The following is a 27,255-nucleotide window of genomic DNA, read 5'->3' as shown; positions in this document are numbered from 1 at the left end:
ACCATTACATGTCCAATTAGAGTATCCGGATCATCATGGTTGTGACAACCATTATCAACTTTAAACATTTTCCACTCTTTACCTTCTTTACCTTCGGGTTTATAGAAGACAATCTTAAACGGGCATCCTATTTTCTTTGAATTGCTTCAGTATTTCCTTTGCGTCTTCCTTACGTACTTACTATTCTTTCCCTCATGACTCTTTCGATCCCCACCTCGCTCACAAATCATTTCAAACCGAGTGTCACCCACATGATTGTTTTGAACTACAACACACATGTTCTCTATTGTCTTGTTCATAAGCCATTCCTTTGCATCCTCCTTACTTCAAAATGACTACACGCGCATATAAAAAAACAAATATAGTAAGTATAAGCATTTAACATATATATTTGAATATATATATAAATAATAATAATGAGCAGACCAAATCATTTGCATAGCGTAGGGAAGTATCGGGCCTCAAATAGAAATCATCAACAACCGCTACAACGGCCTACAAAATGAAGCAACATGTTTTACTATAATAATCGGAAGACATGCAATAAGCTTTCCAACCGATTGTAATATAATCGGTAGAACACTGTGTGCCCTAAATTACCGAATTCAATAGAAATATTTAGACAGTCTCCTGAGTACAAAAAAAAAACATAATCGGAAGATATATATATATATATATATATGGTAATACTCCCGAATACAAAAAATCGGGAGATAAAATAATTAATATTCCTCCGTTTTTCAAAGAACAAAAAAATTCACATATCTGCGAAAATTTTATTTTGGGACATTTGGTAGAAAATGTACTCTACATAACTACCGAATGTAGATATTTTTTCAAAGAAGAATTACAATTTTTACAAGTTTGCGAAAATTTTATTTTGGGGTCATTCGGCAGAAAATATACTCTAAATAACTACCGAATGTAGATATTTTGGGAAATCTATTTGGGGGTTTTCGCATCCATTCGGTAGAAAATATACTCTATATATCAACCGAATGCATATATTTGGTACTCAGTATGTTATATTCGGTAGATATGTAGATACATTATCTACCGATTCTGGGTTGTTCATGGCATTCAATGCATGCATTAATCGGGTTTTCTTGTTTACAAAGGCATACAAACACATTCAAAGTGGGTATTTGAGTTTCTTAATACAATACCTGTATGTTTGATGCATCATTAGTTTCTATCTCGGGTGATTCTCCGTTTTCTTCCATGAAAGCGTCGTCTAGGGTTTCCTCTCCACAAAAGTTTGGATCATTCAACATATACCCAAAATCGTCTTCTCTAAACGGTCGCGAACCTTCAACATTATGTTCTTCACGGTGATTCTCAGCTTTCTTCTTCGTATCCATCCATTTTTGTTGATTATTAAGAAAAAATGATTTTTCCCTTTTTTTCCTTCTTCTTCTTCTCTATAACTCAAAAATGACAACAAATGAAAACAATGAAACAAATTTCATCCAAATACTACACTGACTGTAATCGGAAGTAATATTATAATTTTATCTACTGAATGCATTCGGAGGACAAAAATCTTATAATATCTACCTAATGCCATTACGAATTGCGCGAGATAAGATCTGGCTTCAATTTACGTTTGGGTGACCCTATTTTGTTTTATTGTTGACCCCTAATTCGTTTTGAGTGGCCCCTATAAAAACGCCAGGTTATTTATTACTCACAGTATATTCTTCATCTTCATCGTCTTCAGTTTGAGTTGAATATTCTTCTTCTGTGTAATCAGACTCATACTCTATAGTACTCGTAGCAGAGAGGGGATCTTCTTCTGTTTCTTGTTCATTCTTCTATATTAGCAACCGGTAAGACCTTGCCCACATTGACAGTGACACCAGCATCATGAGAAGATGCAGGAAGATCAAGCGTGCTCCAAGCAATTAGAACCCTTTCTTCTCCATCGTGCGATTTCTGAACAGGCTTGCTGAAGATTTAAGAGAAAAGATAAGACAACTAATTAACTACATGCTTATATGATCTAACTCGTATAAGTCAAAGAATAGAAAAAATACATGCACGGGAAAAATAAGTCACCTTGTTTGCATTGTTACGCAAAATTAAGCGGCAGGTATTTTGATAGGATACTAATACCGGAATCAAGATAGATAAACTGATCGTTTATAATTGGCGATCAACCACCTTAACCTTTGAACTAGATCCGTCACCAAACAAACTAGAATGCATAAAAACTAGAATAAACTATGACTATATATAGGGAACATAACTTGAACCCTTTAAGGAAACATAGAGTATAGAGTAATTCCTAAAATAACTAGACTCCGTTTGGACCTTTGGTCCTCTCTGGTCAGATCACGCCGCGTCTAAAGTGGTGAATAACACTCGAGTAGGTCGCATTGATTTTTCATCGTTTTCCTGTTTCATAAGTGCTAAACCGGAATGAGGAAAGAGACCCGACTGGCTGATGGCGGAACCTATAAAATAGTTGGCAACGCCATGTAAAGAAGCACAAATAACTGTTCGAGAAAAAGAAAACGAAGAAGAAAGCAGGAGGAGGATGTCCAATCGCCAAGCAATTATCGCTTGCAGAAGGACAACGGCATTCCAATAAAGAGTTGGTATTTTGATACACAAGATGAAGAACTCTACACACTACTACCTTTCTTGGAGACGGTGGCTGCTGCAGACGACGTAAGGCCGGTCATTGCAGAGAGATTCAGTCATAGCAAGAACGAGAAGAAAGGAGGTGGTGGTGGCAAACAAGAGAAGAGCACTGAAACTACCAAGAAGGAAAATGCGCCAAAAGTTGCATCGTCAGGAAGGAAAAATAGAAGCTAAGCTGAACTCTGGGATTTAAGCAACTCTAAAAGAGATAATGAGTTAATCATAGTGTCACACGGACACAGTTAAATTTTGTTGAAGAAAATAGGCATATCTATTTTGAATTATAATGTATAATGAGAATATGTATTTTATGTTAGCGGCACACTTGAATTAGACTGTGAATGTTACTGAATGATGATGCGTTTTATGCATTTAAATCCAAGCTTTGAGAAACCTCTTTGCCACCACAAATTTTCTCTGGCTTGTTTAGAATGCACAGAAACAACTTTCTCTGGCTTTTTGGCTGCTAAAGATTTTGTCCCTTTGTTACGTTGGTATCAATTTTCTATGGGCGTGCATAAAATCGGACTCGGAAATAAAGTACCCATCTTCAATCTGATCCTTGGTAATCTAAAAAAAGTATAGGGGTATTCAGGGTAAAATAAGACTATCGGACACGCACACAAGAAGATCCAGGGAGAAGAAAATGAGCAAACCATCCTTCCTTTTCCTAAAACCGACGGAAATATAGAAGAAGAGAAAAATGTTGCTGGCAGTTCTCTTCTCCAACTCTGAAGGAAACATCCTTGTTGAACGGTATTCTAGATCCCTTCTCCTCCTCAGCTGATTCCTTGATCTCTTCTTTTTCTTTATTTTTATTCAATTGATCTGTTGTTGTTTGGATTTGGTAGAAAATTCTTTGATTTTGATATCATTTTGTGTAAATTATTCATTCAGAAATATATTTGTTTGGTGAATTTGGTCACATAGATTCAGTGTAAGGTTTGGTTAGGTGGAAAATTAGAGAATTTGGAAACTCTGATCAGTATAGATCACCACCCTGGCTATGGAAATTGTTAAACATTTAATTGGTTGCAAAGAAGAGATTGGATATGGTATGTGCAATAGGGTTTTGATTCCACTTTCCATGAATTGAGAAGGTGCAAAATTTACATTATAGGTCAGCTAAATCAAAGGAATGAAAGAAAGAAAAAGGAGTAGAATGAAGTAAAAAAGTTGTAACGACCAGCATAGGTACGAAAAGAGGAGAATGGAAACACAGTGATGGCAGATTGATTTCCAGGACTGATTAGAAATGTATGCACTATATTTTTAATAGGAGTTCGAAAGTATTTTTCTGTACTGAGCCGGAAGCTCGAGATAACTTCTTAATTGACACTGTTATCCCTTTGAACTAAATTTTATATACTGCACTTTATTTGAGGCTTCGGCTACCATTGTGGATGCAATGCAGTAAGAAATACTTGGTGGGATTTAGTTTTCAATTTAAGATGCTTTTAGGTGGAGAATTAGGGAGTGTGAAAACTCCGATCAGTATAGATCGCCACTTTGGTAATTGATTGCAGATTTGTTTAGTTCCTGGTGTATGAGGTATCATATAGCTGGTCTATTGAAGTGAACAATACTACTCTTCAAATGTTTCTTTGATCCAGTTTCTAAGTTTCATAATATTATGTGTAGATGAACAATACTACTTTTCAATTGTTTCTTTGAACCACGTTCTAAGTTTCACAATATTATGTGTAAACTAAATTGTATATCCTGTACTCTATCTGAGGATTTTGGTTACAGATGTGGATGCAATGCATTTGAAGTTCCTTTATATGGGCACTCAATGTTCTAGTTGTATTAACGTATAGTTGTATTTCAATGTCCTTTAACCCCGTTACTGCAACGAAGATATTAGATTGAAACCCTTTTTTCTACTAAATATTCAACTACACTGTTATTTGCACAGTTTTCATGGGGTTCCAGCTGAAGAGCGATTACATTGGAGGTCATTTTTAGTTAAGTTAGGAGCAGAAAATCTCAAAGGTGTCAAAAATGAAGAGCTATTCGTAGCTTCTCACAAGTATGTATATGTTTGTACTTTCTTTAAATTAAAATTTAGACAGTGAAATGAGAACACTAGGTTCTAGCCAAACTAAATTGTCGTGTGTGGATCTTTTCCATATTTGTTACGTCGTCTCACATTGATGGCCTCTTTCTGGAATATGGTTCCTGATAAAACCAGAAGATTAAACCATTGCATATAACCACCATCCTTGAGAGCTCAAGGCAAAAACCCACTGTGGCGCTGTTTTTGCTTTATCCTTCTGGAGCAATAAGTTTATTATATTCCTAAATGTGTTTGTTAACTACAGAGTATATCATTCCCACACTCTTATATTGGTTTGTTAAACGTCTTTCTTTAGGTCAGTTTACATTGTTTACACCGTGCTTGGAGATGTATGCATCTACATTGTTGGCAAGGACGAATATGACGAACTTGCTTGTAAGTTCATCTTGCTTATATCATCTCTACAGTATCACCACCCAAAACTACCTGCCTTGGTTAGGTTTCATATTGTTATTTACCTCGTGAGAGATATTGGTTCAACTTCAACCTAGTCAATATACTTTTTCCATTTATTTATCTGGTTTTTGTTTCGCCTGTCTCAAAGTGTCAGAAGTGATCTATGTGATAACCTCGGCTGTGAAAGATGCATGTGGAAAAGTTCCAACGGAGCGCTTGTTTCTTGACAAGTACGGGAAGATATGCTTGTGTCTGGATGAGATTGTATGGAAGGTAAGCTAGATGTACAACCAAATTATGGGTAGACAAGGAAGTTGGATCCCATTCAATCAGAATCTTTTTTTGTTTTTCTTTCAGTAAATCGACTGCACTTACTCTAATCTTCTTCTTCATTTCTCTCTTATGTAGGGAATGCTGGAGAATACAGACAAAGATCGAATCAAAAGGATGATAAGGTTGAAACCTCCTACTGAGTTCTGAATAAGAAGCTTGCATCTCTACTAATCTCGGAAAAACTTTACTGAAAGCTGAAGAAGTCTGTTTCTCTTCTTCCTTTTTATGTTTTCTTTTACTATCATTGCCGAAATTTGTAAATCACAGTACTAGAGTTTTATGGTGTGCACTCATTGTAAAATAAAACCTTTGTAGACCAGAAAACCGATTATATCCTCTTTGAGACCCAAGTTGCTAAGGTTTTGCTGAGTTCCCTCTTACTGGTGTTTTATTTTATTTTATTATTTGGTATTTTAGGAAACACAATTTCTTGAATTCCCAGTTAGGTCGGATATTGATTGATTACTATAAAAGGGATTACGAGTTAATCTATGTTTCTGCCACAAAAAGAAGAAGGGGTTTTGATGGATTCCACAGAAGAACTACTTGAAACAACCCTTGCCGAGAAACTAACAACAATGAAATCTCAAGTTAGCGATTTGAAATCATTATCGTCATCATCATCGATTGCTGATAAATCAGGTTTAGATGAAGAGATGAATAAAGAGGAGGTGTTTAGGAAGAAATTAATGAATAGTTAACGTCAGCGAAGAATATGTTTTATATGCATAGTTTTAAAATCTACAACAGTGGTGTTTCTGGTTTGTATGATTATGGTCCTCCTGGTTGTGCTCTTAAATCTAATGTCCTTGCATTATGGCGTCAGCACTTTGTACTGGAAGAGAGTATGTTGGAAGTTGATTTCCCTTGCATCACACCTGAAGTTGTACTTCAGGCATCAGGTCATGTCGACAAATTTACTGATCTTATGGTTAAAGATGAGATAACCGGAGCATGTCACCGTGCAGACCATTTGCTAAAGGATTTTTGCAGTGAGAAGCTTCAAAAGGAGCTGAGTGCTTTGTCTGCAGAGAAGGTCCAGGAGCTTAAACATGTTCTTGCTATGGTGGATGATTTCTCTCCAGAACAATTGGGTTCAAAGATTAAAGAGTATGGGATTGTTGCTCCAGTTACAAAGAACCCCGTTTCTGATCCTTTCCCATTCAACTTGATGTTTCAGACGTCAATTGGTCCATCTGGTGCGGTCCGTGGTTATATGCGGCCTGAGACTGGCAAGGCATATTTGTAAACTTCAAGGACTTGTATTACTACAATGGAAGCAAACTCCCTTTTGCTGCAGCTCAGATTGGCCAAGCTTCAGAAACGAGATATCTCCTCGCCAAGGTCTTCTCCGAGTTCGTGAATTCACGCTAGCTGAGATTGAGCATTTCCTCGACCCAGAAGACAAATCTCATCCCAGGTATAGCGAAGTTGAAGATTTGGAATTCTTGATGTTCCCAAGGGAAGAACAAGGGCCAGGGAAGGATGCTGTCAAACTTCGCCTTGGTGATGCAGTAACAAACGGCACGGTGAACAACGAAACACTTGCTTACTTCATTGGGAGGGTATATCTATTCCTTACACGCCTTGGCATCAGTAAAGAACGTCTACGGTTCCGTCAGCATCTTGGGAATGAGATGGCACATTATGCAGCAGACTGTTGGGATGCTGAGATTGAGTGCTCTTATGGCTGGACAGAGTGTGTTGGTATTGCAGACAGGTCTGCGTATGATCTACGTGCCCACTCGGAGAAAAGTGGCATTCCCCTTGTTGCTCATGAAAAGTTTTCAGCACCAAGAGAAGTGGAGAAACTGGTTATCATTCCAGTGAAGAAGGAGCTAGGTCTTGCATTCTGTAGTGCTCTACACTACAAAGAAGCTCAAATAACACTTCCAGGATCTACTCTGCAAGTATGGAAAGGAAAACCTCAAAGAGGCAGAGAAAAACACACAACATAATTCTATTTCGATTACTTCAGAAGAGAAAATCAGTCTCTACATATTAGGGCAACAATTGGCACACGTGCCAGCCACACTCATATATTACTAACTACACTCAGGTTGCTAAGAAGGGTGCCCTCTAGTAAGGGATATGACAATGCCCCTCCCTTACAGGTTGTCCTTGTCCTCGAGGACAAATTTGGGAAACTTAGCCTTGATAAAAGTAGTGTCCTCCCAACAATAATCACCTTCCGCGGCATGGGACCATTGCACAAGCACCTGAGGAACCTGTTGTCGACCCTTGAAAAGCACACGAGAATCAATCACTGCCAATGGCTTAACCTTCATTAACCCATGCTTGTCCAAGGAAGGTAAGCATGTTTGTGGAACAATACCCTGACCAATCTTCTTCTTTAGTTGCGAAACGTGAAAAACAGGGTGGATGCGAGAAGTAGTAGGTAATTGAAGTTTGTATGCTACCTGACCAATACGTTCTAATACTTGATAAGGACCAAAAACCTTAGCAGAGAGTTTGAGATTCTTACGCAGTTGGACTGAAGTTTGTCGATACGGTTGCAGGCGTAAATAGACCCAATCACCCACCAAAAATGATCGCTCAACTCTGTGTTTGTCTGCTTGTTGCTTAATTCGATGCTGCGCTTCAAGCAAATTCTGTTGTAAAACCTCAGCAAGCACCTTGCGCTAATGCATGTAATCTTCAACAGTGGAGTTGGAAATAGAAGAATACGAATGCAAACCAAACTGCGGTGGATCATACCCATATAAAGCCTGAAATGGTGTGAGGCGAAGACTGGTATGGTATGTGGTATTAAACCACCACTCTGCCAGGGGAAGCCAAGAAGACCATTTAACCGGCTTATAGCTACACATGCAACGTAAGTAGGACTCCAAGCAGGCATTAACACGCTTTGTTTGACCATCCTTCTGCGGGTGATAAGAGGTACTTAGATGCAGAGAAGTCCCAACATCCTTGAAAAGTTCACGCCAAAATCCACTTAAGAACACTACATCCCTGTCAGATACTATTGTATCTGGAACCCCATGGAGTTTGAGAATAGTGTCTATGAACACCCTAGCAACTGATTGTGCAGTGTATGGATGGGATAATGCAGTAAAGTGACTATACTTAGTAAAGCGATCAACGATAACCAAAATTACCTCCCTGCCCTCTGACTTTGGCAAGCCAGTGATGAAATCCATGCTCAAATGCTAAGCTAAGACACAAACTGAGATACATATCCATCTAGAGTTAGTTCAACGGACAACAGTCACGTACTTTTGAAAGGAGAAACTAAGCTATGCCATATTTCTTGTCCATCCCACCGGTTTTAGCCGACCCTCCCCTATTTCCTTTATTTTATTACTATTATTATTATTATTATTATTATTTTTTCATTAATGGGAGAACGATGATTACATGAAACTAGTTGGAAGCCTAACAAGCTAGGCTCCAACGACATACTACTACATTAATTGAACAGGTTGTTATGCTAGCCTACCAACGGGCCTCATGGGTAACATTGCCAAGGGGAGCCGAAACGACGGACTGGGGGGCGAGATTGTGGCACAAGGGGGGCAATCTAACAATACCTTCCATGTTAATTCCTGCAATGTTACGCCGTCGAAGACTCGAACCTGGGACCTCATGGAACGCATCACCTTTGGAGAACGGGGTTGACCAGCTGAGCTAGGGCCCGTTGTTATTATTATTATTATTATTATTATTATTATTTTACTATAAAAGGGAGCCACTAAGGCATTTATTAATCAAAATCAATATTACAAGAGATGGTGGGTAGCCTAGCAACAAGTTGGGCACCAACACCTTTCTGAATAACGATTCCTAGCCTATGAAAAAGATAATTGCCTATCTTAAAGTTGGCATCATGTCCAACCATGCAATTCCTTAATCTCTTCAGGAAAGTTAATAAATCCGTACTAAGCTCACCAAAAGTGGAGAAGCCAAAACACCGAAACCATATCCGAGAGAAGTGCAAACATCTAAGTATTTAGTGTTCTTGCGAGTAATTGCTGCAGAAATGGCGTGACCTGGTACGAAGTGGCGTGACTTAGCACTGGTAAACGGAGAGACCCCAGTTACATCGAGACAAACATCCTTCCCATCTATCCAATTATAAACCATGATGTCCGCTGGCCGAAAATCCTTATTATTGATGACGCCCAAAGAAACCTCTTTTCTAGCCACAACCCCATCTCTGTAACACATGTCTGCCAGAATATCTTTTACTAAATCATGTCTGAATTTAAGCCCGACCTCGCTAGCACAATGGATAGCGTGGTCTCCAAAGATATCCATGAGTTTGCCACAACAGGTACATGTATTACCTTCCTCAAAAAGGGGTATAGCTAAACGATATTGTAAGACCGAGCTAAACTGCCTAGAACCAACTGCCTGGTTGAGCCCAGGAATAGGTATTGCCTTAAGGAAATCCATAGCATGATCAGATCTATTACATTTCCAAACAGTAGCTTCACGTGTAGAAAAAGAAAAGCGAGTAAGTACCTTTTCCCTGATAGCTCCAAAGTAGATAGCAGCCAATGACTTCATGTAATGAGGGGCGGCATCATTAATGTTGAAATCAGGGAGGGGGATCTCACAAGCTTGTGTGAAACTCTGTAAAGTAGTATGGAAACCAAGGCATAAGTCGGTTGTTGCAGGCAGCCTCAAAATAGAATTCTGCAAATGTTGGGTCTGTGCCTGAGATGCAAGGTAACAGTACTGCATAGTATCTGTCATAGTAAGAATACCCATACCACCATCTTTGATGGGGAGAGTGGCTAGTCGTTGTTGGACTAAGCAAAAACCAGCCCCATCTCCGACTATAAGACGACGAAGATATCGCATAAGATAATCATCAAAGCGCGTGGCAACATTCTGAATCGCCTTGGGGCAAGTAGTGCGTAAGGCAAAATATAACCTCGAAACTCCAGTACAGTTGCGCAAAAGCAAAAGTTCACACTGAGGATCATGCAGCTCTTGAATCTTGTCAATGAGCTGAGAGGTTTTGGCAATCCTGTTCAACACCGCTTTACTACAGAAGTTCATATCTAGGCTGACTGGTCCACCAAGCAATTTAACACCATCTTTTGGCTTACCAATATTCGCAGGAAAGGCAGTATCGGAATCCCTTCTCGGGTCATAAGAGGGCCAAAATAATTCAGTCTTCGAAATATTCAAATGTAACCCGTAGACAGAACCGTCCTCTTGGAGAATCTTCAATGCCTTAGACACTTCCAAAGTGTCACCTGCGATGGTGCCATCGTCTAAATACCAGGCATGGAAATCCAACATACAAGTGGATGCAATCTTCTCGATAAGAGGGTGCAAAGCTAAAGCAAAAAGAAGGGGACCAAAAGGGTCACCCTGCTGAACCCCTTGTGCCGAGGAGAGTAAGTCTTCTTGATAATATAGCCTGGCGGGTTGCATATGCTCAACCTACCGCAAACATGTATGCTTCTAAGTTTGGTGTCAGTTAGATGATGGAGAAGTTTTGGGTTGAGAACTTCTTTGACCCAGCAACTAAAAGGTGGACTACCAAGAGAACCTCATTTGCTACATGCAAGCGTGGGTTTGTCCAGTTCTGTTATGAATCCATCAAGCAGATCATTGCCATTTGCATAATGCTCAAACGGGCAAGTTATGGCCTATGCTGCAAAAGCTTGGTGTTACAGTGAAGAATGACGAGAAGGATTTGATTGGGAAGCCTTTGATGAAGCGTGTGATGCTGACTTGGGTACCTGCAGCTACTTCCCTACTTGAGATGATGATCTTTCATCTCTGTTCTCCTTCCACAGATCAGAGGTACAGTGTCAAGAACCTGTACGTGGGTCCTCTTGATGATCAGTATGCCAAACCCATCGGAAACTGTGATCCCGAAGGCCTTCTTACGCTCTGCGTGTCTAAGATGATTCCCTGCATTCGACAAGGGTAGATTCTTTGCCTTTGGTCATGTCTTTGCGGGAGAGGTTGCAACAGGTGCTAAGGTCAGAATCATGGGAGTGTCCAGAGAAAGAATTGTACAGCAAGAGTGTCCGAAGAACTGTTATCTGGATGGGAAGGAAACAGGAGTCTGTTGAGGATGTACCTTGTCGTAACACAGTTGCCCTGGATGGATTGGATTATTACCAAGAATGCAACCCTCACAAACAAAAAGGAAGTAGATGCCCATCCTATCAGAGCCATGAAGTTTTCTGTCTCCCCCGTTGTTTGTGTTGCCTCTTGACTGCCCTGCCCAAGCTGGTTGAAGAGCTTACGCGTCTGTCCAAATCTGATCTTATGGTGGTTTGTACGATTAAGGTGTTGCGCGAGCACATTATTGCAGGTGCTGGAGAACCCACATCTAGAGATCTGTTTAAAGGACTTGCATGACGATTTCATGGGTGGTGCGATATTGTGAAGTCTTACCCTGTGGTGTCATTCTGTGAAACTGTGATAGAAAAGTCTTTGAGAACTGTGATGAGCCAGTCCCCAAACAAGCACAATCGTAGGTACTTGGAGGCACGCCCTTTTGAGGGTGGACTTGCTGAAGCCATTTATGATGGTCGTATTGGTCCAAGAGATGATCCTAAAGTTCGTTCAAAGATCTTATCTGAAGAGTTTGGATAGGGTAAGAATCTTGCAAAAAAAAATCTGGTGTTTTGGTCCTGATACTACTGGTCCAAACATGGTTGTGGATATGCGTGAGGGAGTTCAGTATCTTAATGAAATCAAGGAGTCAGTTGTTGGAGATGTGCTGGCGGAAGAGAACATGAGAGGTATATGCTTTGAAGTATGTGACGTGGTTCTTCATTCTGATGCCATTCACAGAGGTGGTGGACAAGTTATTCCTAGTCGATATCCAAGCTCCGAAAAATGCTCTTGGTGGTATTTGCGGTGTTCTCAATCAGAAGCGTGGTCACTTCTTTGAGGAAATGCAGAGGCCAGGAACTCCTCTCTGTAGCATGAAAGCATACCTACTTGTCGTTGAGTCATTTGGTTTCTCTGCCCAGCTTAGGTCTGCCACATCAGGTAAAGCTTGCCCCCAGTCTGTGTTTGATCACTGGGATACGATGATGACTGATCTTCTGCAGCCTGGCACTCAAGCTGCACATCTTACGACTGACATCAGGAAGAGGAAGAGTTTGAAGGCTCAGATGTGACCCCTCCTCTCATTTTGAGGACAAGCTTTAAGTCTAAGGTATTTGTTTTGGAGTGTTGAATTGAGATGCTGAGTCGTCTCAACTGTTAGACATTAGGTTAATAATGTTATGGTTCTTTTTTCTTGTCTTTTCTTTGTACGGGTCTTTTTTCTTTTTTTTTTTCTCCTTTGGTGCTGAATTTATGTGAGTAATGTTTGTAGAGTCTGCGTCATCCATATTTTAGTTGGATTGCACGATTTATAAAGTTAATGGACACAGTAAAATGGAACAACATATTAGATTTCCCTTTCCAATACACTTGAGCGTTTTATTTTTATTATTATTATTTATTTTTTTTAAATAGCTGCATTTTTTCCTTTGTACTTCTACAGATATTTGTTTTACTACTTACCTACTGGGGAGCCTGAGACCGAGATTCTTTGTGGTGTCTCATTTTAAGATTTTTTGTATATGCTATTTTCAATATTGTCGCCAAACTTATTGGTAGATACTTCACTGCTGACTATGTTTTACATGTGTATGGATATACTTTGTTCTAATTTGTTACCTTTGACCGATGATAACAGGCTTATGTGTATCGGTTTTTCAAAAAGAAGCGTATTGTGCTGTATGACACCTTGATTCAACAGGTTTGTGGCCACTTAACACATAACTTATCTACGTTTGTATATTCCTTATAGTTTATCATTTTTACAAGTAAACTTGTCTGACAATGCATGAACTATTTCATTCTTTCATGTGATTAGTGGTCCAATTCAAAACTCCTCGTCCAATTGTTTCTTCTTTATCATATAGAATAAGTTCTTCTAATTTCAAGTAGTTGGAGGAGTTTTGAATTGGACCACTAATCACGTGAAAGAGACCAATTGTTAAAAAAAATTAGTTTTTCTTCGTACCAACATATTTGAGTGATCCAAGGAAATTATTCGGTTTCCATCATTGTGAAATTGAACATGGCTTGTGAGTCGGTGTTCTGTTGGGTAGGTTTGTTGGCTTTTCTGTGGATTAGCATCAAATCCTGTTTAGATAAAACTAAGAAGAGTTCCGCTTAGGTTTGTTATTAATATTTTTGTGCATGCTAAGAAGACTTCCGGTGAGGTTCGCTATTCATATTTCTTGCACATCTTCTTGATTGATGTCATTTTTGTATACATGTTGCTTAGGTATGAGCATTTTTACCGGTGAGGTGCTCTGGTTATCATTTCTTTTTCTAGTCGACATTTTATGTTCATTCACATTAGAGATAGTAAAACAAGTCTGACTGTAAATGCTTAAGCCCAGGCTCATCCAGCCTTTATTTTGATCAAGCAGGGTTTTTTGAGTATTGGCCACAACGAGTCCATCATCCTGGTCTCTTAATCTTTTATTTCTTGTTATCTTCTTATCATTCCAAATGACAATGGGTAAACTGTGAGTTCCCGGACTAATTCCTTTACGTCTTAAGCATGAGGCTTGGGCTCATACGCTATCTTGTTTTAGTACCGACTCATCCCAGCTTATTTTCAGCCATAATCTTATAAATATTCATTGCCATTTTCTGAAATTGTGTTTCTGATGAACAACTACGGATAAATAATGATGATAAACCATGCTAAAAATTCAAGTGGCCCCATATTTTTTTTTGCATTGTCTAAGTTGGTTGTTTGACTTCTGAACTTTCATTTATAAGCATCCACCACATGCTGGCAGCTCGGAGCATTTTCTCAAAAGTCAATTTTTTTGTAGCTGTGTCAGTTATTGTTTGATTCTGTGTACCACTCTTCGTCTTCGGTATCTAGCTACCCAACAAGGCCCTCAATCACAAGACTCGCAACAAAGTCTGCATCCCAGGTCATTAAATTCGCCGGTTAGTGCCCCAGTAATATGTTATTTGATTGTTTTAGTACGATATATGTTGCCTTATAATCAATCCATAATATGTGGATATCTTTATGTTTCAATACCAGGGAGCCGGTTCCGTTTGTCATCTAAATGCTCAGGTAAATTCTGAAACTTGTTGCATCTTGCTATTGGCCTTGAGGATTCACCAAGTCGGGATCGTTCCAAGTTACATGATTTGGGTGTTAGTTGATTGTTCTTTGTATCTTGCAGCATGGGACTGCGGGAACTTGGTTATGCTGAATCACAGGTTTCAGCCAATTCAGGTGTTACCCTGCTCGTTTTCACCAGGTGTACTATGTTAACTTATTGGTGTCAGTATGATGGAAATATTAGCGAATGTCTTCTAGTTTCAAGACTTTTAGTTTCTTTGTTCTTTACCCTCCACCTAAAACCAAAATGGAAAGAGTAGAAGACTGATGGTTTACTTTATCGCAGGGCCTTCAGGAGAGCAAGAGCATAACTTAGAACAGAAGTGATTCGGAAGCAAGATGCTAGCTAAAGCTTGTGTAGTTGACGAGAGAAGATTGATGCCACATGCATGAAATGAGTGGTACACAATGGTTAATGTGGCGGAATGTATGGTAGAGAATGCATGCTAACAAGAGCAGAAGTCTTGAGGAGTGGAAGCTGTGATGTGCACTTCAAGTTCAAACTTCTTTGCGGCTCATATCATTAGGATATTCTTATTCTAGTAAATTTCAATGATTAAGCTTCTCGGATGCAGTTGTTTAAGTCGACATCCATTTTAATTGTTCTTTCACTCTGTAACGAGGTAAAAATGGTGTTCTGAGTTTAGTTCATCCATGAAAAACTTGAGAAAACTAACCAAATAATCCACCTTAAGTCATGATGGGATTCCCCTAAAGTCACTTGTGCCGGCAAATGCGTCTGCAAAAGTTGGCGGTACGTTGTTGATCGATTTACACCCACAATGTCAAAATGTCTCTTGATATGGTAATAGTAAAAAAAGGAAAGAAAAAAGACCGGGTTTGAATCGGTTTCCTCTACCCGTTTTGTTTGTTTAAGATGAGTATAAATACGAAAGCCAGCCGCTGAAAGAGGACCCTAGGGTTTGAGGATCACTTGGTTCTTCTGCTGGTAAGACTCTCTCTCTCCCTCCCTCAATCTCGGTCGGCTGTTTTTATCTTAGAATCAGAGTGATTTTTCCGTGTAACTGTTTTGTTTCTTACAAGTTTTGGGTGCAGGAGGATATCTGTAGAGGTGAAATACCTGCTGCTTCTTTCAGATCTATACTTGAATTTTGTGGAACGATGAAGTTAAGGAGGTATTCATTCTTCTTATGATCTGCTTTTGAATTCATAATAATATCAATTGTTGTATGTATGATCCAGTTTAAAGGGACCAGACCTTAAGTTGTTTTTTAATTATTACTATTATTATTTTATTTTGGGTTAACGGAGTATTACACACTTATACTCATCTTAAACCAAGCTCAAAGCTAAATAATATTTTATATTTCTCTGTTCTGTCTCTGTATTAGGCTACAGATTTCTTTTTTAATTTGTGTTTTTTTTTCTTCCTTCTTTTCTTATGCTGCTGTTTGACTTATCTGAGTTAGATCCTTCAGTAGGCTCATGTGGTATTTCTTTTACATAAAAATGAAGGAAAATTTTGTTTGACATTACACATTTAAGCATGTATGTTGGACCATTTTATACGAGGCAGACCCTTTCAAGACCCAGATGGCAGATATAGTATAATATTGTGTTATGTCTTCATGATTTATATAACAAAGTCATTTGAATTGATCATATGTGGTGTCTGTCCAACAATTGCTCATTAGTCTCTTCTTATCTTTTCTTCTTCAGCGACTATGTTTACGAATATCGTCCCACTGTAGAAGAAGAAGAAGAAGAAGAAGAAGAAGAAGAAGAAGAAGAAGAAGAAGAAGAGGAAGAAGAAGAAGAAGAAGAAGAAGAAGAAGAAGAAGAAGAAGAAGAAGAAGAAGAAGAAGAAGAAGAAGAAGAAGAAAAAGAAGAAAAAGAATTGGTTGCAATGGCTGTTGATGCCGCTTGTGATGTTTGGGAGTCAGTTAAACGCCCTGCATCTTCATATGATGTTGCTGCTGTTACCCCCGGTCTCAATGTCAATAAAGAAAAATCTCTTGAACAAGAAACAGAAGAAGATGCCCGCTCTACTACGAGTACCATAGAATCAGATCACACGGAAGAAGAATATCCAAGTGAAAACGAAGACTTTGAGGACTTTTACGACGAAGATGAGAAAATGGAAGAGAGCAAACAAGTAGCTACTCTACCACCAATGAAGAAAGAGATCGATGAAGAAGTAGAATCAATTGTGAGTAGTAATACAAACTCGGTTTGTTTAAGCCTTTAATTGGGGCAATGTTAAAAGATTATGCCTTCTTATAAGTGCCTCCTTATATGCCTTTCTCTATCTATCTCAAGCTCGTTATATGCATAAGAGAGTTGTGTATCCATAATTTCTTTAGGAAGTTGTACTAAAAAGAATCGTAGGCGCGTCATATATCATTGGCTTTCTTCCGTTCAACTGTCCATCATTGAGATTGAGATAGAAAATCTTCTTCTAACCAAAGAAGCTTTAATGAAGCAAATGTCATAGCTCAGAAGATGTTCTCTTCACCAATGGACGGTGAGATGGAGTTCCGAGAAAAGAAGAAAAACATTACATGTTACGGATGCGGGAAGCCTGATCACCAAACTCCATCAGTAACTATATCGGTACCTATAAAGAGTGATGTTAAATTTCAGAGTATAATAGTACACTTACACTATGTTTGTTTACTCCTGACTCATCTGAGTCGTCTGGATCTGAGTGAAATCACCTGACTCATCTGGATCTGACTCGATATGTTTGTTTTGAGTCAGATCTGACTCATCCGACTCAAAAAAATGTGAGTCAATGGTTTGGTCTCGTGAGTCAGGGGTATTTTGTTACCTGACTCAAATGGGTCCGAGTCATGGATTATGTCTGAGGCGCAAAGATCTGAACATTTTTTTAGGCGAAGGGCTTGGTGCCTCGCCTAGCGCCTGAAACAACATAGGACCTACTTACTGTATTATTAAAATGTGTGCTTATTACATGGATGTTCATTCAAAACAACACCGGACATGAGAGCTATAAGTCGATCACCATTTATGGTATTTCGATCAACATCGATGTCAAACACTATACCTAAATCGGCTGATTCTTCTAATACTGCATTCGACCTTATCTTCGGGATTAGGGATATACATTCCATCTGGTTCAAAGACCCAAATGTATTTGTCTAAAACATCCCATGTAAAAAAAACCCTCCTGAACCATTCCCAGCAGGTCTCATGCAACATAGTTTTGAATAATGTACAATGACGAGATTATCCTTACCAGTGTTTGTTGTTTCTGATCAAGGTTTTATATTCTATGTTGTATGCTCAGCAGGAAATTGTTGGGCGAAATATGAAAAATGTCTTGAATGTGTTAGGTGTGGAAGACCCAGCAGAGATGTCGATTGTGGATAAGCAGTCCATGAGAAGCGGGAAGGCTACCCAAAGTGTTTTTCAGTTTAAGGAAACTAAGAAGTTGTGTGATGCGAACGACAACATAGCTCTAGACCTTTTATCTTGAACAATCATCAACAAAAGTGAAAAATTTCCCGACGTTTCTGGAGTTGAAAAATACAGTTTGGGTCGACGATGAACAGACAATGACATCACGGGACAAATGAGCACCCCCGCAGCAGAATGGAATATCGCACATCTCTCTGCACTGAGCTTGTAATAAGAACCTTACTAGAGAGCTTTAGGAAGAAGCAATGCAGTGTTCTTGCCACGTGGTTGCCGCCATGGCCAGGTCCCGGAAAAATCTCCATTTTTACTTAATGCATTCGGGTCTAGCTACCATCTGCCCAAGTTTTTCATTCCAAACCGATTGAAGACTAGCAATTTCAACAACATCATCCACATATAATAAGAAGGCTGTTATTGGGGCGTCACACTCCATTAGAGGGGCGTCACCTAATAAGACAAAAACGGGTCACCCATAAGTAATATTAAAAACCCCTTATCTCAAATAATTTTGTAATGATCAAACAACCCTTGTTTAGATAATTTTAATTTAGTTTGATTATTATCTAATCTAATTAGATTAAGAAGATGAATTTAATCTAAGAGATGGATGATTTGATAGATGGTAGAGAGGGTTTAACACAAAGTGATGTTGAATCTCCACCAATTGAAGAAATAAATCAACAAAGTGAAGAACCAATGGTTGAAAATCAACATGTACACCTCTAAACTATCTCTCATGGATTCAATTTCACTCAAAACTAGCTTAAGTACGTAAAAAAATTCAGATTTTAGACTTTCATGGCAAATTACGTCTGGGTTGGGCTTCGTTTCCAACCGTAATTCAATTTTAAGCCTGGGTTTGGAAGAACTCCAAACCGTAATTGGTTTCCAATAAGACAAAAAATTGAATTACGTCTGGGTTCCCCAACCCAACCGTAAATATGTTTTGCATGGGTATTTATTACCCGTTTTACGTCTAGGTTAGGTTTTTGGATTTCCAACCGTAATCTAAAACGTCTGGGTTAGATTTTCTTCAAAAACCCAGACGTAAATAATTACGTCCAGAAAAAATAAGCCACGAACCTAGACGTACACAATTACGTCTGGAAAATCAATTCACAAAACCTAGACGTAATCCAATATGAGCGAAACTCTCAAAAGATACAGGAACAATTACGTCTAGGTTAGCCTATAAGATAAACCTAGACATAAATTCAATTCTACGGTCGGAACTAAGGGAACCCGAACGTAAACCAACATGCAAACTATTTATACGGTTGGAATTTATCCAACCTGGATGTAAGTTCTACATAAACCAATATTACGATTGGCGGACCTAGACGTAGCACTAACGGTGGAGGAGAGGAAGAGAAGAAAGACGAAGGAAGGAAGAGGAGCAGTTTTTTTTTAAGGATTATATTAGAAAAGATAAGGTTTTTATGTTTTTATTTTAGTTAAAGGGTATTCTAGACATTTTGTACCTAAGTGAAGGATATCCCATAACCATTTTTTTAGACACTAAGAATCCAAATGAAGCCCCTCTAAAAGAGTGTGACGCCCCAATAATAGCCTTCGATAATAAAATCATGGTACTAACAAATAAACTAGAATCTGAATTTAAAAACTGTGGATATTCAGCAATTTTACTCTACCAAGCTCGTAGCTCGTGGAGACTGTTTAAGAGCTTACAACAACAGTTGACTAACATAATCTGGGTACTATAAAACCATGAGGCTGCCCATAAAGATTTCTCGATCCACTTCACCATAGAGGAATGCAATTTCCAAGAATTGTGAGTTGCAAGGGAATGCCATTTCTTACAGTCTCTTCATAATCCAATCCATAATTCTGTGAGAAGCAACCAGGCACCGATCCATCAGCCTTCAACTTGCAAACCCATTTACTAGGTCTGTGCCTTCTTGAGTGCTTAGATTTCTACTTGCACCGCATCTTCCCATTCTAAAATTAGCATCAATGCTCGAGACCAATCATACTTCCTGAAAGAAAGCAAGATGTCACAGTACATACTTGGGTAACTTTCTGAAATGTCTCCGTTCACATCTACTCACCATCATACTCCAAGCTGGTAACGACATCAGGAGGAATAGTGTAATATGCCAATCCTATATGCTGTTGGAGTTGTTTCTCAGTTCATGGAGAAATGTTTCATTTCAGCCAAAAGAGTTTTACTGAGAATTGAGCTTGTCATTTGATCCACAAATGAAAACCCCTGAGAGTTTAGGGTTGGCATTTGTTGCACGCATAAAACTTGCATACTCTTACAATGGACTCAAGAGTCTTAAGACAACTTGATATCAGTCACCACTGGTACTTTCCAGTTCCCAGGAATACTTTGCTCGTCCAATTCTGATGCGTTTACTTTCCCAGGTTTCAAATTTCAACACCTACCCAAACAGAATTCCAAACCACAAACACAAAAACTAAATTGAAACATAATGGAATCCATGCAAGATAAGTGAATACCCACATCATAGAACTCAAGCAATAAACAGTGCAGACCTATTCAAGACAAAATTCCAATTAAAGAGAAGAAGAAACTAAACGCTATCTCACACATTAAACCCTCTTCTAAATTGATAACATATCCAATTCTCATTCCAATCTAAACAAAAAAGTTTCATACAATGCGAGCATGTTTAGACCGCTCCGCCTCTTTTTGTTCTTTCACTGTGAGGAGGAAGGGAGGGGGAGGAGGACGATGAGAAAAAGGTCCCCTTCTTTATTTGTTTGATTACTGGGTCCCCACGCAATCACAATTGCTAATAGGGGTTTCCAATTTACTTGGGAGTATACCAACTTCTAAATAAGACAAAATATCTTTGTACACTCCCAGGAAAATTGGTACCACCTCTTAGTGCTATAACTGAGAGGACTATGTTCTTCTGCCAATGCTTAAAATGAAGAAAAAATTCATTTTAAAATAGTAGGTAAAGCTTATGTGTTTTTTAAACAATTGTTTCACTTGAAGAAAAATTACACTCCCACCAGATACCTTCAGACAAAATCACTGACCTTAAAAGAGCACAAATTGCAAGGAAGAAAAATAATAATCTATATAAAAGAAGGGAACAAAAATATACGAAAGAAAGCACAAAATCTTAGAAGGTATCTGGTGGGAGTGGAATTTTTCTGTTTAAAAAGTAGTGTCAATCATTTCATGCAACAGAGCCCCAAAATCTTAGAAGCAAACACAATATGTTCGGGACTAGTTAGTAAAACTTAAAAGGAGCATGTATTAGCAACGTACCTCCACAATTCGATAAACCAGAGCCTCGTCCTCGACCCATGCCCGGCCTGTAAAATTTCCAAAAATTAAAGAAAATGCTGAAACATTGTTACAACATCAAAGTTCCCATGCTTCAAAAAAAAAAAAACATCAAAGTTTCCTCGGATGAAATCACAAAATAACTCCAGAAAAACATCTTAACCAAAAGGAAGTAAACATTATCACCAGTTGAACCACAAATTATAAAGTTAATGGTAGTTATCGGAGGACTCGAAACAACTAATATCCAATTCTTGGAGGACTCGATATAACTAACTGATATCCAACTAGTTAAGGCCTTAAACACTCGTGTCTTATGAGACAATTTTTTTTTAGCCTTTTCTTAATGAAATATATATATCTACACCTTTCAATTGGAGAGGTACATACCTCATAATGACAGTCCTTTTCCCTCTTCCATTAGCTCCAAACACATTAATACGAGCTGAAACTGGTGCGGCCAAACTGGTACCTATGATCTCTATCTTCATCGCCTTGCCATCAAGTTGAAAATATTATATCGTTGTCTATCCATCTGCCTTTCGATTAAACACCACTTCAGCTGATCCCTACACCAAGCACAAGCTCCTATTCAGCACAAGTGAGCATAATAACCACGTGATAATTAAAACTCAAGAGTACCAGATGCAAAAGCAAATGAAGACACCCTAGCCTTTTAAAATAGTACATTAGTTCTGCAACAGTTATTGCTGCAGTCGAAAAGCAGAAAGATGGAGCAATGAACTGAGTATCTCTTCAAACTTCCTATCTCAGAAAAGAACTCCTGAACGGGAATCCAACCATCATATATGAAATAACAGGTGTTAGGCCCTTTCTAGAGGATTATGAATATGAACAAGAAAGAGAAAGAGCTGCAATCACGACATGCCTTGATTAGAAACATATAGCTTCATGCCAGTTTCAATCCAGGATACCCAGCAGCTACTAGGCTATCTTCAAACAAATCAGGCTGCAACGAAATACCTTCGGTTCTGGAGGGATGATTGAAGGACGTTTACGAAAATCCAAGTTAGGAGAACGAGTGAGCAAATTGACCATGTATGAATACCCAACTAGAAGATCATCTCAACATGATGCCATGGAAATCATAACTCAATTCTCTTCAAGCCATCCATAGTGAGAAATTCCATGACATGAAAACAGTAATTTCTAAAACAATTTATAGCCGACTACAAGCAACTAAAACTGCATTTCTCTCAATAAGAAGCAATAAAAAAACTACAATGGTCGCAAAATGAAAATAGTGCGTCGATAATGGGAATAGATGATTCCACCCCACTGCAGATAAGCTGATAATATGCATGGTTCTGGTGAGCACTTGCATTGAAAAAACTCAACAGAAAAAAAGCTCCTCAGACACTGAACTCCATAATAATTGTAGGCAGCACTGATGATTTCCACACAATTCAAGAAGCTCCTAATATTTCCTTACGGTAACACCCACTAAACTATGATTACGATATAAGCAAGACACCCAAACCAAAATTTCTTTCTTGATGAGAACTTCAATTGCGCCAAAATTCTTGAATAATACACTATACCATGGAAACAATTGACAGTAACATAAAGCTATACTTGGCATCTGGATTCAAAGAACACTTTCAAGACAAGAAATATTGTATCAACTCGACGCAAATCGTCTCGCTGATAACAAGCTTGCACTCCGGAGTGTCCACCTATAGCGGATGAGTGAGCAGCTGCAAGAATATTCTGACGAGCATTACCAGATGAACCAATATAGATTCTGCCATGTTGTCGAAGAATTCCCTGCGAATAGGTGTACCCCTCAGGATGTACTGGAGATAGCATGAGTTTAGATATCAGTTCTTTACCAAGGTGGTCATCTGTATAACTACCCTGAACATCTTCCAACCACTGTGGTTGAATTGTTGTGAGTGAAGAACATGAAGCCCGAGACAGAGCGTCAGCAACTCTGTTGTTTGTGCCCTTCTTGTAAAACAAAGTATAATCAAAGCCAAGTAATTTGGTCAGCCACTTCTGCTGAAACAATGTATGCAACCTTTGATCCATAAAGTATTTTATACTTCGATGGTCCGTAAAAATATTAAAATGGGAGCCTAGAAGGAAGGAACGCCAATTGATTAACAGACATAACAATACTTAGCAACTCCTTTTCGTATGTGGATAATGCCTTGTATCTGAGTCCCATGGCCTTACTGAAAAAGGCAATAGGCCTGCCCTGTTGCATAAGCACAGCACCTACCCCACTATCACTAGCATCAGTTTCAAGCTCGAATTCCACAGTAAAATCCGGTAAGATGAGGACAGGAGTGGTAGTTACCACCTTCTTCAACTGTTTGAAATCCAATTCAGCCTCATCAGACCAAACAAAACTATTCTTCTTCAGCAGGGCAGTAAGAGGCTGGCAAATGAGTCCATAATTCTTCACGAACTTACGATAATACCTTGTTAACCTTAAAAATTCACGCAATCCTTTTTGGGTTGTTGGTCTTGGCCAGTTGAGCATACACTCCATTTTGGCAGGGTCGGCTGCTACCCCTTCACGACTAATAAGGTGACCCAAATATTCAAGTTGGTGCTGACCAAAACTACATTTACTGCGTTTAGCAAGGAGCGAATGTTGTTGCAGAATAGACAGGTAATACGAAGGTGTGTGCAATGAGATTCTAAGTCACGACTATATACTAGTATATCATCAAAAAATACAAGGATGAATTTCCTAAGGTAAGGTTTGAATATGTCATTCATAAGTGATTGAAAAGTGGTTGGGGCATTAGTTAGCCCAAACGACATGACACAAAATTCAAAATGACCATTGTGTGTACGAAAAGCGGTTTTTTGTATATCTGCAGGGTGTACTCGTATCTGGTGGTACCCAGATCGAAGGTCAGCAATAAGTAGAGCCATGTAGCTCAGCAAGTAACTCATCGATAAGGGGTATGGGGTACTTATCTTTAACAGTAATGGAGTTAAGCTTGCGGTAGTCCACGCAGAAACGCCAATCTCCATCCTTCTTCTTGACTAACAGCACCTGAGAAGAGAATGGGATGTGGTTATGCTGAATTACCCCAGTGTTGAGCATTTCTTGAACTAGCTTCTCGATTACTGCTTTCTGAACAAATGGTACTCTGTAAGGCCACTGGTTCGGTGGAGTTGAGTTTGGTACCAAGGGAATGTGATGATCGTGTGCTCTTGCTGGTGGAAGTGAGGTTGGCAATTGAAAGACAGAAGGTAACTAATCCAAGACTTCAGCAATTTGAGCCGCAATGTCAGTTGATGCAGCTGTAGCCGAGATGGATGATAACTGACCAAACAAAACTGGGTCACCACTGCGAAGAAGTTTCTTAAAATGTCTGCCTGTCATAAGAGAGATGTTAACCGCCTCCTCCCTGTGACCAATCAACTCAACATCAGTGCCATTATGTTTAAATGTAATGGTGAGCTTCTTGAAATCAAAAAGCATTGGGCTCAATTCACGCATCCAGTCCGCACCGAGAACCATATCACATCCTCCTAAGTCAAGAAGGTGCAAGTCATGAGAAAAAGTGTGACCCTGCATAACCCAAGTAAACTCTGGACACTTAGCTTGACTCAACAGCTTGTTTCCATCGGCTACTGTAACCTGCAAAGTTTGAGTTGGAAGTATAGTGCAGCCACTTCTTTTGGCAGCAGATGGATCGAGAAAACTGTGGGTACTGCCGTTATCTACTAGAATAGTCAATCCTTGAGTCTTCACCTGTCCTTTAATCTTAATTGTAGACTGAGAGATGTTACCTGCTAAGGCATGGACTGAGATTTCCATTTCTTCATCCACTTTTACAATAGTTGGACTAGAGCCATCATCCTTTTCCTTTAACCCTTCTTCATCATCTGCAACTATCATATACAATTGCTGCTTTCGACAGTCATGGCCTTTGATCCATGGTTCATTGCAATTGTAGCATAACCCATTTTCTCTTTTGGCACGCATTTCAACATAGGTAAGCTTCTTGACATGCTGCATTTTTGGGCTGGTTGCAGGACTGGTAATAGTTGGTGCCATAACTGATGGGGTGAAATGTGTTGTTTGGTTGGGGATTGTTAAAGGTTTACCCCCATAAGATGGTATGTTGGAGAACCTTGGCTGGGGTTTTGCAGCCCTGTCTAGGATACACTCCTGTCGTCTAGCTAGAAGGATAGCTTGCTGTAAGGTAGTAGGGTTAAACATTTGCACTACTAACCTAATATCCTCTTTCAGGCCACTAATGAAACTATGTATGAAGTATTCTTCATATAGGGATGGATTCTTAGCTAACATCAAAGCTTTCAATTCTTCAAACCGTTCCTTATAATCTAAGACTCTAGTTGTTTGATCAAGTTTGTTAAATTCACCTATAACATTGTCATGGCCTAAGTCTTGGAACCTTGTACAAACATCAATAATGAAATCTTCCCAATACAAGTTAGCCTTACTTGTTTGGTAGTGCTGAAACCAAACATCTGCTTTACCCTCCAAGTACAATGTGGCTATGTGTACCTTCTGCTCATCATTCAGTTGATGTAGAAAGAAGTATTTCTTACATTTACGGATCCAAGCTCTAGGGTTAGTACCATCAAAACGTGGGAAATCAATCTTAGGCCTGTAATTAGCAAACTGACCCTCACCTGTCTGATGATGTTGAATGAATCTTTGTTGGTGATGATGTTGAAAACCTTGAAATGGATTGCTAGAAGATGGATCTGGCTGTTCCTCTTCTTCCCAATGCTGATTGGTTTCACCACCATAATTTTGACTCTGGGAAAAAACGGATCTATCAAGAAGCAACTGCAACTTCTGGTCCAGAGAGGATTGAGCAGTACGAAGAAGATGCAGTTGATTATTGATATCAGTCTTCATCCTCGACATATTCCCTTTTACCTCTGTACCCAATTCCTGCAAATCTAAGCTCAATTTCTTATTGGATTCATCCAATTGCTTCAATCTGGTGTCATCAGCCATATTGGTGCCAAGGAAAGACCTTATCTGATACCACTTGTAGTGCTCTACACTACAAAGAAGCTCAAATAACACTTACAGGATCTACTCTGCAAGTATGGAAAGGAAACCCTCAAAGAGGCAGAGAAAAACACACAACACAATTCTATTTCGATTACTTCAGAAGAGAAAATCAATCTCTACATATTAGGGCAACAATTGGCACACGTGCCAGCCACACTCACATATTACTAACTACACTCAGGTTGCTAAGAAGGGTGCCCTCTAGTAAGGGATATGACACATTCAAGGGTGACCAAAAGAAGATAGTCTAAGCGTTAGAGGCCATGGATGAAAAAGAGGCTATGGAAGTGAAAGCAGCTTTGGAATTGCAAGGGGAGGTGGAGTTCAAAGTCTGCACTTTAGGGAAGGCTGTCACCATAAAATCAAGCATCGTTTCCATCTCCAAGGAGATAAAGAAAGAATATCAGAGAGTCTTCACGCCATCCGTTATCGAGCCATCTTTCGGTATTGGGCGAATAATTTACTGCCTCTTTGAACATTCATTCTACACCAGACCAGAGGATGAAAAGTTGAATGTGTTCCGTTTCCCCCCAGTCATAGCTCCCATCAAGTGCACTGTCTTTCCACATTCAGAATAAAGATTACGAGGCAGTCGCCAAAGGAATCGCAAAACCGCTAACTGCTGCTGGAGTCTCTAACAAACTTGACACAACAGGCACAACAATAGGGAAACGATATGCAAGAACAGATGAACTTGGTGTACCATTTGCTATTACTGTCGATGATGATACGACAACAGTGACTATCAGAGAAAGAGACAGCAGGGATCAGATCCGCGTCGAAATCAATAAGGAGGTGAGACTGGTGCAGGATCTTACTGCTGGAGTAAGAACTTGGGAAGATATTCAATCGGAATACCCATGCATCCCATTCAAGAAGATGAATCATTTACCATAATGATCATCAATTTAGATCACAAG

The 27,255-nt window shown here is 39.2% G+C and overlaps 2 protein-coding genes and 2 pseudogenes across 3 annotated transcripts; 3 read left to right on the top strand and 1 right to left on the bottom strand.

Annotated features, from left to right (window-relative positions):
- The first annotated feature begins 3,244 nt into the window (after positions 1 to 3,244).
- Positions 3,245 to 5,835, top strand: LOC113341039. Its single transcript, XM_026586076.1, has 5 exons — positions 3,245 to 3,402; positions 4,565 to 4,678; positions 5,022 to 5,101; positions 5,271 to 5,395; positions 5,531 to 5,835. The coding sequence occupies exons 1-5, from the start codon at positions 3,350 to 3,352 to the stop codon at positions 5,600 to 5,602; spliced, it is 444 nt and encodes a 147-aa protein (XP_026441861.1). The 5' UTR covers positions 3,245 to 3,349; the 3' UTR covers positions 5,603 to 5,835.
- Positions 5,836 to 5,979: 144 nt separating this feature from the next.
- On the top strand, positions 5,980 to 27,248 carry LOC113340977 (annotated as a pseudogene).
- Positions 10,885 to 12,778, top strand: LOC113340979 (annotated as a pseudogene).
- Positions 19,566 to 26,412, bottom strand: LOC113340978. Of its 2 annotated transcripts, XM_026586018.1 has the most exons (4): positions 21,685 to 26,412; positions 21,277 to 21,323; positions 20,078 to 20,413; positions 19,566 to 20,005 (listed from the first exon to the last, which is right to left on the bottom strand). In XM_026586018.1, exon 1 carries the CDS (start codon positions 26,273 to 26,275, stop codon positions 24,533 to 24,535), a length of 1,743 nt encoding a protein of 580 aa, XP_026441803.1. In that variant the 5' UTR covers positions 26,276 to 26,412; the 3' UTR covers positions 19,566 to 20,005; positions 20,078 to 20,413; positions 21,277 to 21,323; positions 21,685 to 24,532. The 2 variants fall into 2 exon arrangements, with proteins under 2 accessions (XP_026441803.1, XP_026441802.1); XM_026586017.1 differs by having other exon boundaries at positions 19,566 to 20,413.
- Positions 27,249 to 27,255: the final 7 nt, after the last annotated feature.

Source organism: Papaver somniferum, unplaced genomic scaffold (genome assembly GCF_003573695.1).
Source record: "Papaver somniferum cultivar HN1 unplaced genomic scaffold, ASM357369v1 unplaced-scaffold_24, whole genome shotgun sequence".
NCBI classification, from domain to species: Eukaryota; Viridiplantae; Streptophyta; class Magnoliopsida; order Ranunculales; family Papaveraceae; genus Papaver; species Papaver somniferum.
The sequence above is the reverse complement of the archived record's forward strand: the minus strand, read 5'-3'. Positions and strand labels throughout refer to the sequence as shown.

Coding starts and splice junctions, on each gene's coding strand:
- LOC113341039 (XM_026586076.1), top strand. CDS start 3,350: ATGTTGCTGGCAGTTCTCTTCTCCAACTCTGAAGGAAACATCCTTGTT. Junction 4,679..5,021: donor CTATTCGTAGCTTCTCACAA/GTATGTATATGT, acceptor GTCTTTCTTTAG/GTCAGTTTACATTGTTTACA. Junction 5,102..5,270: donor CGAATATGACGAACTTGCTT/GTAAGTTCATCT, acceptor CCTGTCTCAAAG/TGTCAGAAGTGATCTATGTG.
- LOC113340978 (XM_026586017.1), bottom strand. CDS start 26,275: ATGGCTGATGACACCAGATTGAAGCAATTGGATGAATCCAATAAGAAA.